The sequence below is a fragment of the Dipodomys spectabilis genome, unplaced genomic scaffold, assembly GCF_019054845.1.
Source record: "Dipodomys spectabilis isolate Male_0828 unplaced genomic scaffold, ASM1905484v1 ptg000066l, whole genome shotgun sequence".
Lineage (NCBI taxonomy): Eukaryota > Metazoa > Chordata > Mammalia > Rodentia > Heteromyidae > Dipodomys > Dipodomys spectabilis.
In genome coordinates this window covers 5,492,409-5,509,145 of record NW_024870743.1, presented here as the reverse complement: position 1 = coordinate 5,509,145, position 16,737 = coordinate 5,492,409, and the positions used below count along the sequence as shown (strand labels likewise).

General features: G+C 39.3%; 1 protein-coding gene across 1 annotated transcript in view; it reads left to right on the top strand.

Annotated features, from left to right (window-relative positions):
• The window catches only part of Rock2 (Rho associated coiled-coil containing protein kinase 2), a 133,814-nt gene that overhangs the window by 76,332 nt on the left and 40,745 nt on the right, over positions 1–16,737 (top strand). Inside the window, exons 6-9 of the mRNA XM_042680730.1 lie at positions 7,381–7,525; positions 11,270–11,408; positions 15,505–15,596; positions 16,355–16,514. Of these exons, the coding sequence (XP_042536664.1) occupies positions 7,381–7,525; positions 11,270–11,408; positions 15,505–15,596; positions 16,355–16,514 (536 nt within the window). The remainder of the gene's footprint in view (positions 1–7,380; positions 7,526–11,269; positions 11,409–15,504; positions 15,597–16,354; positions 16,515–16,737) is intronic.

Here is a 16,737-nt window from a genome sequence, read left to right as displayed (position 1 = left end):
ATATCACTTTGTTAATTGCTTGTACATCTTTTGATCTTTTTAAGATTGGTTTCTTTTAAAAATTTTTTTTATTATCTTTAAGTGGTTATACAAAAAAGTTCCCATTCTACAAAACGGTATATGAATACAAAAGTGTCTTAAGATTGGCTTCTGATAGGGGGCTTTCTTATATGATCTATGTATAATTCCACATACTGTGGTATTTTCCAGCCTGCCACCCATCTGTCACTGAAGAAGGAATTAACAGTAAGAGAGAAATGTGTAATTTGATGTAGGCAGATGCTTTTAAAATATTGAACTTTAATTAAGTTGTCTTAGCCCATACCTCTATTCCTCAAATAATACTAATAAAAATGATGAGCCGGGTGCCAGTGACTCATGCCTGTAATCCTAGCACAAGAGGCTGAGATCTAAGGATCACGTTTCAAAGCCAGCCTGGGCAGGAAATTCCCTGAGACTCTTATCTCCAGTTAACAGAAAACTGGAAGTGGCACTGTGGCTCAAATGGTAGAGCACTGGTCTTAAGCTAAAGAGCTCTGAGGGACAGCGCCCAGGCCCAGAGTTCAAGCCCCATGACCGACAAAAAAAAAATTATGGCTCCATAATGTTGAAGGATAAGGAAGTTTGTTTCAAAAATTGTATCACATAGAACTTAAAATTTTATGTTAATTGTTAGTATGAATAATGTTATTGCAGATTTTAGGTTTATCACATTGTTTATTGAAGTCACTACAGCAAGGAAGGCTCCAGAAATGTTATAATTTCATTTTCTTCACTTGTGGATAGAATTGGCAGACGAGAGCCTTAGGCCCATATGATGGAGTGTGTTTTGGTTTTGTGTAGCCTATGTGGTAAAAGTGATTTTTGCATTTTACATTTTCAAATTTTTACATTTACTTAAGTAAAATATGACAGGAGCCCTTCGTAGCTCACAAAGCCTACAGTATTATTTTTTTTGCCAGTCATGGGGCCTGAACTCTGGGCCTGGACACTGTCCCTCAGCTCTTCAGCTCAAGGCTAGTGCTCTGCTACTTGAGCCACAGCATCATTCCGGCTTTTTTTGCTTATGTGGTCCTGAGGAATCGAATCTAGGGCCTCATGCATGCAAGGCAAAGCACTCTACCCCTGAGCCACCTTCCCAGCCCCACTACAGTATTTCTGTTCAGCCTTTTATAGGAAAAGTGTGGTAGCCTCTTATCTGTAAATAGGTGCTCAAATAGTTTTTCAGCTATCCTGGCTCCCTATAAAATATTATGTCATGCATAACAGCAAAAAAAAATACAGCTATAAAATTTTCAATTAGAGGGCTAGGAAGGTGGCCCAGTGGTAGAGTGCTTGCCTTGCATTCATGAGGCCCTGGGTTCAATTCCTCAGCACCACATAGCAGAAAAAGCCGGAAGTGGCGCTGTGGCTCAAGTGGTAGAGCGCTAGCCTTGAGCTGAAGAGCTGAGGGACAGTGTCAAGGCCCAGAGTTCAGGCCCCACGACCAATAACAACAACAACAAAATTGCAATTAGAGCCAGGCACCGGTGGCTCACACCTGTAATTCTAGCTACTCAGGAGGCTGGGATCTAAAGATCACGGTTCTAAGCCAGCCTAGGCAGAAAAGTCCATAAGATTCTTAGCTCCAGTTAACCACCAGAAAACAGGAAGTGGCACTGTGGCTCAAATGGTAGAGCGCTAGGAGTGTTGAGCATAAAAGCCAAGGGACAGTGCCCAGGCCCTCAGTTCAAGCCCCACACTGACAAAACAGCAAAACAACAACTTTAAATTAGAAGGACTAAAATAATTCGTTACTGTTATTATTAATCATAAAGATATCTTACTAAGTTCTGTCTAATAAATTGTTTTCTGAATGTTCTCCCTTTTTCTCAAAAAATAAAACATTTTTGAATGTGAGTTATATTGTATATCTCAATGTGTCTCAGTTACTGCTGAGAAATGCTGTTTTAAATGACTTGCATGCAAATAAATGGACATGTTAAATTGAACCCCCTTGTACAACCCCCTTGTACAACCATGTGAAGTTAAAAAAAATCCAAAGTAACAGTTGTTGTTGTCAGTGGTGGTGCTTGAACTCAGGGCCTGGGTGCTGTCCCTGAGTGCTTTTGCTCAAGGCTAGCTCTCTACCACTTTGAGCCACAGCACCATTTACAGTTTTTGAGTGGTTAATGGAGATGAATCTCATGGGGGACTTTTCTGCCCAGGCTGGCAATGGCAGTCCTCAGATCTCAGCCTCCTGAGTAGCTAGGATTACAGACATTAGCCACTGGCACTCGGCCAAAAAACAAAATAAACCTTCCCAAAACAAGAAATAAAATGACTTAAATCAGATTTTTAATTCACTGCTGCCATGCATTTCTCGGCAGCCCTTTCCACTACTGAAGCCACATTATTATTCTAAACTAGCTGAAGACAGGGTGTGCTTAATCCACTAATACTCCAGCGTACAGCACCTGACTAAATTGAGGCTATAGTTTGTTTTTGTTTGTTTTTTTATTTTTTATTGTGAACATACTGTACAGAGGGGTTACAATTACATGGGCAAGATAATGAGTACATTTCTTATCAGGCATTGTAGCCTCCTCCTTTGTTTACCCTTCACATCCCTTCCCAACCTCTCCCCCGCCCCCCCCCCATCCAATCCTCCCCCCCTAGTTTTTTTTTCTTAACTAATTGTAAATAACTAATTGGTAAATTAATCATCCACAATTGGCACCATTTTTTTAAATGTAGGTACTTCTACTCATTTTTTGGGGGAAAACACTATTTCCTTCAAAATTGTACATTAAAAAGAAAGGAAATGAGAGCAGTTGGTGCACTGTAGGAGCAGTGCAGGTGTCCATTGCTTTATAATCAGAGGTCAAATGAAAATAGTAGGTAGGTAGGGGAAGCGGGATGGGTAATGGGGTAATCCAAGGAAGCAGTTTTGTGTAGCTCTGGGAAGTACAGTGATACAAACACAAACGGAGTTCTGAGCTGCTTGTGCTGAGTGGCTGTTTAGTCAGAATGCAAGAATAGGTAGCATCCGCATTGTTCAATCCCTCAGGTTTCACTATCTCGTGATTCCTGGCCTTCACATATGCTGTTTAATTACTTGCCTGGAAAATGGCTACTCATGCATTAAAACTTGGACTGAAGTTGCCTGGTCCAAACTTTGTGAAGACTCTTTTGGAAGTTGGCTTTGGTGATCTTTAAACATTTTCCTTTCCGGCCTTTTCCCTTCCTACCCCGCCCCCTCCCCACCCCCCTTTACTCTCCCTTTCTCTGTACCACTACTGGTGTTTGAACTCAGGGCCTCTTACTCTCAGCTGTTTTACTCATGCCTAGCGTTCTAACTTTTGAGCTAAACTCACTAGTCCAGCTTTTTGCTGATTAATTGGAAATGGAGTCTGTCCACAGTTCTGCCTATGCTAGCTTTGAACCTCAGTCCTCAGATCTCAAGTTTTCTGAGTAGCTAGAATTAGAGATGTGCATATGTACACCACTAGCACCTGGCCTATATTATTTTTTGGTACTACAAAATACTCAGTATATTTTTTCCCATTCTTGTTTATGTGGAGTCAGCCACTTCTCCAAGAATCTCTGATTCATTTTAGCACTTAGAAATCAGTGTTGGCTTCTAGACGTGCTCTTTGATCCTGGACTGTCAGGTCCTGTCAGTGGACTAGAGGTAAGAGAGATATATTATACACCAAGTGTACTAAGCAGAAATGCCCACATGTATTTATAGATTTCTGTCTGTCTTTGGTATGTTAAAGGTCATGAGTTCCTACCAATACCTCTGATTCAAGTTCACCACAACAGGACTCTTCCTTGTCTTAGTCCTTTCTTTTTTATAATTTTGACAGTTTAACACACACACACACACACACACACACACACACACACACACACACACACACACACACACACACACACACACACACACACACACACACACACACACACACACACACACACACACACACACACACACACACACACACACACACACACACACACACACACACACACACACACCTGGCTATTATCTACAGTATATTTACCTATTCAACTCTGGTTTTACACCTAAAAGGATTTCATAATTGCTAGTCCCTGCCATTGTAATAAAACAGATTTGATCGTTTTGTTTATGTAGTATCCTGTAAATTAACTATTTTTGCCAGGTGTTAGGCTCATGTTTGTAATCCTAACTACTCAGGAGGCAGAGATTGGAGGATCATGATTCAGAGCCAGTCCCAGGCAGGAAAGTGCATGAGACACTAATCTCTAATTAATTACCAAAAAGCCAGAAGTGGTTCTGTGGCTCAAGTGGGTAGAGCACTAGTTTTGAGCAAAGCAGCTCAGGAACAGTACCTAGGCCCTGAGTTCAAGCTCTAGTACTGGCATGTGAGTGTGCATGCACACACACACACACACTCACACACACTGAGTTTTCCAAAGCTGCTTAGAATATTTTTTCCCTACTGTCAGTGTGGTTATATTACTCATTTAGAAAACAATTTATTTTCATGCCCATGAGAGTAGGTTTATTCCTGTTATCCCAGCTTTTCAGGAAGCACGGATCTGGAGGATTATAAAGGGCGGCCCAGGCAAAAGGTAGTGAGACCCCAATCTCGACTAATAAGACAAGTGTGGTGATCCATTCCTGTTATTCCATCTGTGTGGGAGGCTGTAGGTAAGAGCATTGCACACTGAAGCTGGCACTGAGCAAAGCCACAAGTCCCCATTTGAAAAGTAACTAGAAGCAAAACTGCTGGGGATATAGCACAAGTGGCAAAGTGCCTACTTAGAAAATACAGGGTCCTGAGTTCAAAACCAGTACTGAAAAAAGTTTACTTCTTTTTTTTTTTTTGCTGGTCATGGAGCTTGAAGTCTGGGCCTGGGCACTGTTCTGAGCTCTTCAGCTCAAGGCTAGCACTCTACCACTTGAGCCATAGCACCCACTTCCAGCTTTTTCTGTGTATGTGGTGCTGAGGAATCGAACCCAGGGCCTCATGCATGCAAGGCAAGCACTCTACCACTGAGCCACCTTCCCAGCCCCTACTTCTTTTTTTTACGTGCCATTTCCCCTGGTTGAAGAGTTAGAACTATGTAAAATGTGTCCTTGTTCCTGTTACTCCCTTCCCTCCTTACCCTCATAAACTATAGTGTCTTCAGTGTTTGATTTATCCTTACTGTATTTCTTTGAAACAGGATTAGAGACTGGTCATAATTGTAGACTCTATATTCATACGAATTAGGAGCTTCTCCACACATTGGAAAATACCTTGTCTTTTTTCCCAAATGTTTAAAAAAATTCACCGTGATAGTCAAAATTGTGGATACATTAATCTTTCAAACGGAGAGTTACAGTCTGATCAAAGAATTTTTCTGCAAGTAGTAACTGAAACAGATCCCCAGCATTTGCTTCCAGCCTCTTCATTCTGTGGAACTTTCATTTGGTTGATTTGGCCTTTACTACTTTTCTAAAGCATGTTTTATATACACTCCATCATGCTGCTTTATAACTCATTCCTGTGTGAGATGTCAGACCTCTCTCACTCCTTTACAGGCTAACTTGCCCCTCCTTCACAGCCTGTCTTTATATCAATGTTTTGTACCTTGCCTGTTCCTCTCCTTACTCTGACCTTTTGTTTATTTGGTACTGAGGAATTGAATCCAGGGCTTCATGCTTGCTAAGCAAGCACTCAACTGCTAAACCACCTTCTCAGCCCCTTACTCTGAACTTTTAAGTTCTAAATATTTCTCCTCTGGTTGTATGTGCATGTGTGTGGGGGTGTATGTGTCTGTCTGTCTGTCCCTTCCATCTAGTAATCACTTTCACTTGGGTTTATGTGAAATGTAGAGATTTTCCTTCACTGAATAAATCTCTTAATTTCCCGAACCCCAACAACAGAAGTGTGAATTATGGAGTTGTCCTGTGTAAAAATTGTAAGGGCTAGGAATATAGCCCTTCCCCCATGATAGAGCAGCACCATACATACAAAAGAATTATTGTAGATTCTGCCTTTCTCTAATTTTTTTATCCTGTGTAATAAGTGAAGCAAATTATTACTACCACTGTTTGTGCTGAATTCCCATAAAATAATAATTTATATTTAACCTATAATGACTTATTTCTATTTGCTATAAATAATAAAGTAATTGTTATCTCTCCCAGTTTGAAGATTAATAAAAAATTTCTTAAGTATGTAAGTCTGAATTGGTTTTTTACGTATTTAGTCATAGGTATTGAACTCAGAGCCTCATGCATGTCGCATGTGCTCTACCACTGAGCTGCACTTCCAGCCCACATTTTATCTCGTCTGTTTGGCAGCTTTTTTAAAAATTAGGCATGTAAAAGAAATTACAAGCATTTTAATCAATCTGTAAATTTTTGCATGTTGGACAGAGCTTGAGGTAAAAGAATATATTTAGCTCTACTGTATACTGCTGTAGAGGCTTGATTTTGTAGTGTGTGTGCACGTTCACACTCCTAGGATGGCACTTACCCTTGTTAAAAAAAACAAAAAACAAAAAACCCCCCACCAAGTAGGGATTATCTTGTTCCATCTGAAATTGTTATCATCTGAAATTGAGCATAGAGTGTTTTTGGATTTTTTTTTTATCATCTTACAAGTAGTGATGCCACAGCTCCATATTTAGAAAAAAATTAAATCTTAAGACCTTCAAGAATTTTTAATTTAAATGCTTAATGTATGTATTTTTTTCTTGATAAAGTAAGAACTTTATCTAACTGGGGCACCTTGTCATCTTAAGTACTTGAGCTACTTTTGAAAACTCCCAAGCTTCCTTTTCTAATGATTCTTTTCTCTACATCAATGTCTTTTAGACTACATTCTATATTTCCCTTAAAATTATTACATGGTGTAGGAAATAAGAAAAAGAGGGGCTGGGAAGGTGGCTCAGTGGTAGAGTGCTTGCCTTGCATGCATGAGGCCCTGGGTTCGATTCCTTAGCACCACATAAGCAAAAAGAAAAAAGCCAGAAGTGGGGCTGTGGCTCAAGTGGTAGAGCACTAGCCTTAAGCTGAAGAGCTGAGGGACAGCGCCCAGGCCCAGAGTTCAGGCCCTACAACTGGACCCCCCCAAAAAAAACAAATAAGAAAAAGAAAGAAAAGTTGTTGGTTTACATAGAATCTCAGGTGTTTGCCACCTTTACTTTCTTTCATTGATGAAACCTCGTATAGTTTAAAGCCCCTGATCTCCCATAATCTAGGCATTTCATGTTGTAAATAACCCCTGTAATCTTGAAGCCATGTCAGCAGTGAAGTTCTGTATGTCTATACAGTGTGAATTAATTGTGCCTATGTGTGTGTGTTTTAACACTGATCTGCTTTGTTACTGTGTTTATCAATCTCCGCTATTTATTCAGACAGGAATGGTGCACTGTGACACAGCAGTCGGAACACCTGACTATATATCACCTGAGGTTCTGAAATCGCAAGGAGGCGATGGTTACTATGGGCGAGAATGTGATTGGTGGTCTGTAGGTGTTTTCCTTTTTGAGATGCTAGTGGGTAAGTAAATATACTTGTTCTCTTTCTAAACCTTTCCTTAACACTTTTGGTTAGTCAAGAATTTGGGAAGATAAAGGAATTGTGTCCAAGGGAAGAATTAGAATTTCTGGAGATTTGTGTTAAAATCTGGTATGATACTGACCCAGTCACTGAAAGGAATTGAAAGTGTATTTTATCAGGCCCTGGTGGCTTACGCCTATAATCCTGGCTACGTTTGGGAGGTAGAGATCAAGACAATCAACATTCCAAGCCAACCTGAGCAAAAAAGTTCACAAGACCCCATCTCAGCTGAAAAGGTTGGACATGGTGGTACACACCGTCATCCTGTGGTGACAAGCATAAATAGGAGGTTTGTGATCTAGACTTGCTAAGGCAAAAAAAATTAAGAATCTGTGTTAAAAATAAGCAGAGCAAAAAAGGGTTGTAGAAATGACCCAAGCAGTAGAGTGCCTGCCTGGAAAGCATGGAGCCCCAAGTTCAAGCTCAATATGCCCCTCCCCCAACAAGAAGTATATTGTAGGAAATAATTTTTCAGTAAACTTTGTTTGGGTGGTTTTTGTTTTTTGAGACAATATCTTGTTATGTAGCTCTGGTTGGCCTCAAACTTATAGTCATCCTTAATTTCCTGAGTACTAGAGTTACAAGCTTACAAGCTTAGCCAAACCAACAGTATGTTTACAGATTGGAGGCATGGCTGAAGTGGTAGAGAAAGTGAGGCTTTGAAGTCAATCTTTGGTTTCACCAAAAATACAAAGAACAAATTTACAGCTTCCCTCTTAGGTGTTTGCCTCCACTCTTAGGTGTTTGATAATCATAATTTGTTTTTAAGTATTTTAAATATAGGACTGTTTTAATATTTTTTCCAATAGTAACCTAGAACTAGAAATATTCTTTAGTTTGAATACTTATATATGCAATTGAATATTTATTACGTAAACTGGACTCCTTTTATTTACTACTAGACTATATTTTGTTCATAATTCAGAATTGAATCATAAATATTATAATTGACAATTTTATTTTATTTTTTATTATTTATTTTTTGGGGGGGGTCTGGTCGGGGGGCCTGAACTCTGTCCCTCAGCTGTCCCTCAGCTCTTCAGCTCAAGGCTAGCACTCTACCACTTGAGCCACAGTGCCACTTCCGGCTTTTTTTCTTTTTGCTTATTGGTGCTGGGGAATGGAACCCAGGGCCTCATGCATGCAAGGCAAGTGCTCTACCACTGTGCCATCTTCCCAGCCCAACAATTTTATTTTTAAGGCAAATATAATTTTGTTTTAGAAAACTCGGAAGGAAATTAAGTATCTTTGACCAAATCAAAAATTTGAAGTTTTCAAAACTGTCTCTGTATAGATTTTGTTGCTAAGTTGTCCCATTTCTATACTCAAGGGTCACAAAAACATCTTCTGACTGAGTTACCTGGCTTAGGGGTGAGGGAAAGTATAGCTAGATCTTCTTTCTAAGGCAAGTGTAAGAAGCCTAAGAGTGATTATAGAGTTGAAAATATGATTTTGAAATTTATTTATTTTGGAATTTATTTTCTAGAAGATGAGCTTAAAATATATTTGTACTGGGGTGGGATATTAATGGCAAAGGACTTGTCTAGCAGGTGTAATATTCTGGGTTCGATCCTCAGTACAAAAAAAGAAAAGATTTTTAAAAATGTTAAAAGAAATTGGTAAGCCAGACGCTGGTGGTTCACGCCTGTAATCCTAGCTATTCAAGAAGCTGAGATCTGAGGACTGCGGTTCAAAGCCAGCCCGGGCAGGAAATACTGTGAGACTCCTATCTCCAATAAACCACCAGAAAACCGGAAGTGGCGCTGTAGCTGAAGTGGTAGAGCATTTGCCTTGAGCTGAAGAGCTGAGGGACAGTGCCCAGGCTCAGAGTTCAAGCCCCACGACAGACACAAAAAAAAAAAAAGAAAGGAAAAGAAATTGGTACTGCAAAATCTGTTTTATGATATATTATGACTGCTAAAAAAAAAGTCCAATTTTTTTAATAAATTATAAATGTAAATAATAATGGCTGTGAAACTTTTTATGTGACATAATCCCCTTCTCTTAATGACAATTCAGTATATGTAGGATGGATTTTGTTAAGCATAGTGTCAGGTTATACTGTGACCCTATTTTGGGCCTTTGCCTTTGTGGTGAATCTCTGAACCCACCAAGTGGTGCCAAGAAGCTGTCTGTTCTCCATTTCTTCCACTTTGGCAAGTGATCTGAGGAGGCATTAAGATGGCTCTTGTAATCCTTTGAAAGAAGAATGTGTTCTCTTACTTGCCTTGCCACTGTTTCTAGGGATTTAGTTAGTACTTTAGAGGAGGTAATCTGGTTTATTTGAGGGCTGATAGTGAATTTGAATGGCGATGATTTTCTGTACTCTCAGACTGCTGTGATGCTCTGACATTGGCTTTCATTTAAAGTATTGCCCAAGAAAAAATGTTAATTTAAGTGCTTAGCTCAAGCCCCTTTGAATTCAAATAAGGAACCATCTGAATATACCTTTTGAAGTTTTAGATTGCCTGATTTGGGAACATTTAACTTGTACCACCATACAGGTCTTTTTAACCTTGTGGCTCCTGATGAGTACCGGTATGGCTGTCATTAGTTACCAGGAACACTGCATTGAGAGATGATTATATTCTTCCTCTAGCTACTCATCATCTTAGGCAGATCTATTCAGCTTCTCTAAGACTGTAAGAGCAACATCATCCAGTCTGGCACGAACAATTCATATTGCACCTGTTAGTGTGATAGCTACTGACCACATGGAAAACTGGAAATGTGACTTTGTTTTTCATTTTATTTAATGTAAGTTCAGCTTTCAGTTGTCATAGACAGCTGGTGGCTGCTGAGTTGTGAAACAGCTATAGCAAGTCATCTCAAATGGCTGATCCAGCTCATTCTCACCTCTCCTAATGACGTTTTTCTTGAATTAATAAAGTATTTAACTTTTGTCTGTTAAAAGCAAAAACCCAGGGGCTGGGAAGGTGGCTTAGTGGTAGAGCGCTTATCTTGCATGCCTGAGGCCCTGGGTTTGATTCCTCAGCACCACATAAGCAAAAAGAAAAAAAGCCGAAAGTGGTGCTGTGGCTCAAGTGGTAGAGCACTAGCCTTGAGCTGAAGAGCTGAGGGACAGCGCTCAGGCCCAGAGTTCAGGCCCCACAACCGGACCCAAAAAAAAAAAAAAGCAAAAACCCAGAGACAAAAGTAGGAGACCACAAGTTTGAAGTTATCTGAGCTATACCTGTCTCAAGCTAACATTGGTTATATTTTGCTTTTAGGGATGGAAGGATCATTGAAGTAGTTAAAAATTAAATATATTAGCTGAGTGCTGGTGGCTCATGCCTGTAATTCTAGCTACTCAGGAAGCTGAGATCTGAGGTTCAAAGCCCACCCAGGAAGTAAAGCCAGTGAGACACTTTATTTCCAGTTAACTACCAAAAAAGCCAGATTGGAGCTGTGGCTCAAGTGGTAGAGTGCCTTGAGCCTAAAAGCTCAGGGACAGCATTCATTCTCACAGTTCAAACCCCAGGACCACACATACGTAACAAATATTAAATATATTATTTTGATGTGTCTGCTTGTGTATGTATTTTAAGTATGACTTCTGGCTCAAAAATCATTTGTTCTTCCATTTATGTGGGTGGTTTTAACCTTAAAATACTTAAATGTTAGATGAAAAGCCTTTAATTCTTATTTGCATTACATTTACTGTCTTCTTTCTTGGACTTTTAGGAGATACTCCATTTTATGCAGATTCACTTGTAGGAACTTATAGCAAAATTATGGATCACAAAAATTCTCTCTGTTTCCCTGAAGATGCAGAAATTTCTAAACATGCAAAGAGTCTCATCTGTGCCTTCTTAACAGACAGGTAATGTACACTGAATTTCTTTGTAGAGAAGCTCTTTTAAATTTGTAGAGATGAAAGAATATTTTGTTTACATATGTAATTAACATCTCTTATTAAGTTGTATTTAATTCATGTCTATTCTTTTCCTGCTGCTAAGCCTGTTCTAAATTGCACTCATCTTTTTTTTGCAGGGGGAGGGGGTGGGGGGGTCCAGTTGTGGGGCCTGAACTCGGCTTGGGCTCTCTCTCAGCTCTTCAGCTCCAGGCTAGCGCTCTACCACTTGAGCCACAGTGCCACTTCTGGCTTTTTTCTTTTTGCTTATGTGGTGCTGAGGAATCGAACCCAGGGCCTCATGCATGCAAGGCAAGCACTTTACCACTGAGCCACCTTCCCAGCCCCATACACTCATCTTTTTGTTTGTGCAGCTCATTTGTAATTTAATGCTTGTCTTAATGTTTGCGTCTAATTTTAAAAAAACATAGTAAAAACAAAGCATTTGAAAGAAATAAAACTTTCCTGTTCATATCTTACCAATTAATCTATATTATTATTTACAACTTTTGAGAGGTAAGCAGTTTGTATAGATACAATATCTGCATAATCTTGAAAAGTACTTATGCTCAGCATATAGTACCTCCTTCCCAGTCCTTTTTTATTTGCTCTTGAATAGACACAAGTCTGTGGAAATTCTAATTTTTTTTCTTTCATAGTGGTGGTTCTTTTCTAGCCATGGTGGTAGCAGTGGTGGGTAGTGGTTATGATGAAAATTCTTTATTTTAAGAAACAAATAGGGTGGTTCATACCTGTAATCAAAACTACTCAGGAGGCTGAGATCTAAAGATTTCTTTTTTTTTTTTTTTGGGTCCAGTCGTGGGGCCTGAACTCTGGGCCTGGGTGCTGTCCCTCAGCTCTTCAGCTCAAGGCTAGCGCTCTACTACTTGAGCCACAGTGCCACTTCCGGCTTTTTTCTTTATGTGGTGCTGAGGAATCGAACCCAGGGCCTCAGGCGTGCAAAGCAAGCGCTCTACACTGAGCCATCTTCCCAACCCCAAGATCTAAAGATTTCTATTCAAAGTCTGCTGAGGCAAGATTTTTTATCAGTCATGGAGTTTGAACTCTGGGCCTGAGCATTGTCCCTCAGCTCTTTAGCTCAATGCTAACGCTCTGCCACTTGAGCTAAAGTGCCACTTGCGGTTTTCTGGTGGTTTATTGGAGGTAAGAGTTTCATGGACTTTCTTGCCCGGACAGGCTTTGAACTGAGATCCTCAGATCTTAGCCTCCTGAGTAGCTAGGATTACAGGCGTGAGCCACCAGCATCTGGCAAGTCTGAGACTTTTATGTCCAAATAACCACCAGAAAACCTGAAGTGGAGCTGTGGCTCAGAGTGATAGAGTGCTAGCCTTGAGTAGAATAGCTCAAAACACCTAGGCCCCGAGTTCAAGCCCCATGACCAACTCAGAAAAGGAGAAGAAAACAAATAGCTAGACACTGGTTACACAGACCTGTAATCCTAGCTACTCAGACTGAGATTTGAGGATTGTCATTTAAAGCCAAGCCCAGGCAGAAATTACCTTAAAATTCTTATCTGCAGTTAACCAGCAAAAAGCTATAAGTGGAGTTGTGGCTCAAGTGGTAGAATGTCAATCTTAGGTGGAAAAAGCTAAGTGAGAGTATCCTGGCCCTGCTATTGGCCCAAAAGAAATAGATGAACAAGATATGAAAATCTGCCTCAGAAAGAGAAGATTTTTCTTCCTTGGTTTCTCTTTGCAATTTTCTTCCTGAAGTCCTGCTTTATACTGTGATAGAAGTCATCCTAGCAAAAGGCCAGGAATTGGTTATCTTTTTGGGAAATTATTTTGCCCATCTGTAAAAGGAAGGGTTCAGATTCATAACAAAGGATATTTCTAGTTTTAATGTAGCACAGTTCCTAGTACAATACTATTGTAGCACAAAGCACAGTACTATGTTGAAGGTGCTGTTAGCACTGTAGTGACTTCATACCCATATCTTGGCATAATTTTTGTTGTATAAATATTTTTGTTCTTGGTTGTCACTGGGTTTTGGTGTGTGTGTGTGTGAGAGAGAGAGAGACACACACACACACACACACACACACACACACACACAAAGACACATAGAGAGAGACACATAGAGAGAGAGAGAGAAATACTAGTTGCCCGCTAGGCAAACTATCTACCACTTGAGCCATTCACCAGCCCCTTTTGCTTTTTTTGTTGTTGTTGTTGTTGTCGGTCGTGGGGCCTGAACTCTGGGCCTGGGCACTGTTCCTCAGCTCTTCTGCTGAAGGCTAGCGTTCTACCACTTGAGCCTTCAGCCCTACTTTCGTTTTTTTCTGCTTATGTGGTGCTGAGGAATCGAACCCAGGCCCTCATGCATGCAAGGCAAGCACTCTACCACTGAGCCACCTTCCCAGCCCATGCATTTATTTTTGAGGTAGGGTCTCACATTATACCAGGTTGTGATCCTCCTGTCTGTGCTTCCGTTGTTGCTGGGATGACAAATTTGTGTTACTGCACCCAGCCTTTGTTGAGATGGTATCTTTCCAAATTTTATGCCCAAACCTTGATTTTGCCTCTTCTCACTAGTAGCTAGAACAGGCTTGACTCACCATGCACAACTTCTTATATAAAAAGTTAACAGTAGATGGGGTTGGGAAGGTGGCTCAGTGGAAGAGTGCTTGCCTTGCATGCATAAGGCCCTGGGTTCGGGAAGTGGCGCTGTAGCTCAAGTGGTAGAGCGTAAGCCTTGAGCTGATGAGCTGAAGGACATGGCCCAGGGCCAGAGTTCAAGCCCCACGACCGACAAAAAAAAAAAAAAAGGCCCTGGGTTCGATTCCTCAGCACCACATAAGCAGGAAAAACTCAAGTGGTAGAGCGCTAGCCTTGAGCTGAAGAACTGAGGGACAGCGCTCAGGCCCAGAGTTCAGGTACCACGACCGAAAAAAAAAAAAAATTTAACAGTAGAATTCTGAGATTCATTTTACAACTGATTTTTCATAGGTGTTAGTATATCAATTAACAATGATTGTTTTTCTCTCATAAAAACTGAACATTATAGCCGGGCGCAGGTGGCTCATGCCTGTAATCCTAGCTATTCAGGAGGCTGAGATCTGAGGATTGCGGTTCAAAGCCAGTCCTGGCAGGAAACTCCGTGAGACTCTTATCTCCAATAAACCACTAGAAAACTGGAAGTGGTGCTGTGGCTCAAGTGGTAGAGCACTCGCCTTGAGCTGAAGAGCGCAAGGACAGCGCCCAAGCCCAGAATTCAAGCCCCATGACCGACCAAAACAACAACAACAACAAAAAACCCTGAACATTATAAAAGTCCTTAAATTTTTTTCTACCAGAGGCCAGAAAGTTGATTTATGTTTACCAGTCATTTATTGACTACAATTTTAAGATTTGTTAACTGTATGATTTGTGAGCAATCAATAATGATAAACTGAAAATATCCTGTATAGTGTTTTATTAGGGACTGGGTACAGCATATGTTAATGAAGAGTACTGTTCATGGAAAATTGACTTTAGCAGTTTTTTGGGAAGGGTACGTTCTAAGGAATGACTGTACATGGAGAAAGATAGTTTGAAAATAATGTAAAGCCATAAATGTGACTAGGAGCCATGTCCCTTTAAGCAGTTTCCTGCCCCAAGAACATACCTCAAGTAGATGCTACCTTTGTCCATACAGTATGCATGAAAGTGCAGAGGAGAAAGAACTTTAAAATAATACTTCTATTCAGGGAATTCAGAAATACCTCTTCTTTGTCTAAATTTAATTTTTCTTATATCCTGAGGTTAGTCATGCTGTTTGGCATGTGTAGGGGGGATTCTGTTACTTAAAAGACTCAAGTACTTTATTTGACATAGGTACCAGTGGGAATTTTTACAGTCTTTTAAGTTCATCCAGAGATCACATACTATAAAGTTGGATTGCTTTATTTTGGCAAACATTTAAGTTGAAGTTTTGATGTAAAAAAAATCTGAAACTCATTTGTGATCTTTATTTTGTTAAAACTGTCTAGATAAACTAAAGCGTCAGTGTTTTTATTTTTTGATAATTATATTTTTATAATAGAATCTTTTACTGTATTGTTTAGAGAGGTACGACTTGGGAGGAATGGGGTAGAAGAAATCAAACAACATCCTTTCTTTAAGAATGATCAATGGAATTGGGATAACATAAGAGAGAGTAAGTTAATAAATCTTAAGTATTTCTATTCCATCGTATTTGAAATCTCATTGATTTCTTTTTTTATATAGCAGATGTGTTTCATATACCTTATGGTAATTCATTTTTATATTAAGAAATTTCATTTTAGAGGTTTTTTTTTCCTTGTAGTATTTGTTACTAAATATATACTCCATATCTTAGCAGCTAATTAATATGTACTTATTTATTAGCAGTATTTCCTAATTCTCTTTATACATTTCTGAATATTCCGAGTAAGATTTTTATGGCTCTCAGTAATTTTCATAATGAAGGGAATGTAGTTTCTTAATTTGAATGCACGTGAGTGGATAAGATAATTATTTATGTAGATCATACTTTAGGAGAGCATAGTATTCTGATTCACTTTTACTTTATACATGGCATGAGTCATTTTAAGGGTAAGAATATTTGAACTAAAGAATGTAGAGAATTGAGGACCCTGAACAATACATGTAGAAGTTATTATTACCTGTAATATTTATCACCTGGAATAACAGTAGCACATTAAATAATTGAATGTACTAATCCATATTTAAAGCTGACCTAATAGAGTAAAATATTTCTTGTAAAGTTTTAATTCTAGGAAACAATAAAATGGAAGATACATTGCTAAAATATCATATAGTAAATAAGGTATTTTATATAGTTTAGCATGATTTAATCTATCATAAAAATAGACTGGTTTGTGTCTCCTATTTTAGCTGTGAATGAAATAAGTGATTTCTTTTCTTCAACAGCGGCGGCTCCTGTAGTGCCTGAACTCAGCAGCGATATAGACAGCAGCAATTTTGATGACATTGAAGATGATAAAGGAGACGTAGAAACCTTCCCAATTCCTAAAGCTTTTGTAGGAAATCAGCTGCCTTTTATAGGATTTACCTACTATAGAGAAAATTTGTATGTGATTTGTTCAGTTTTGTTTTCATAACCTCACTCTTAAGAGGATATCTTGAGACCGAATAATAGAGATTATTGTTAATTTGTTTTTAACTTTGATTTTTTCAAAGGACTATAAGAATGTTCTTAATTTTATTCCACCATTGACGTTGAATGCTACATTTATTTATGACAAGGCAGTTTTCTCTATTCTTTTGAAGATATAGAATAAGAACAAATAATT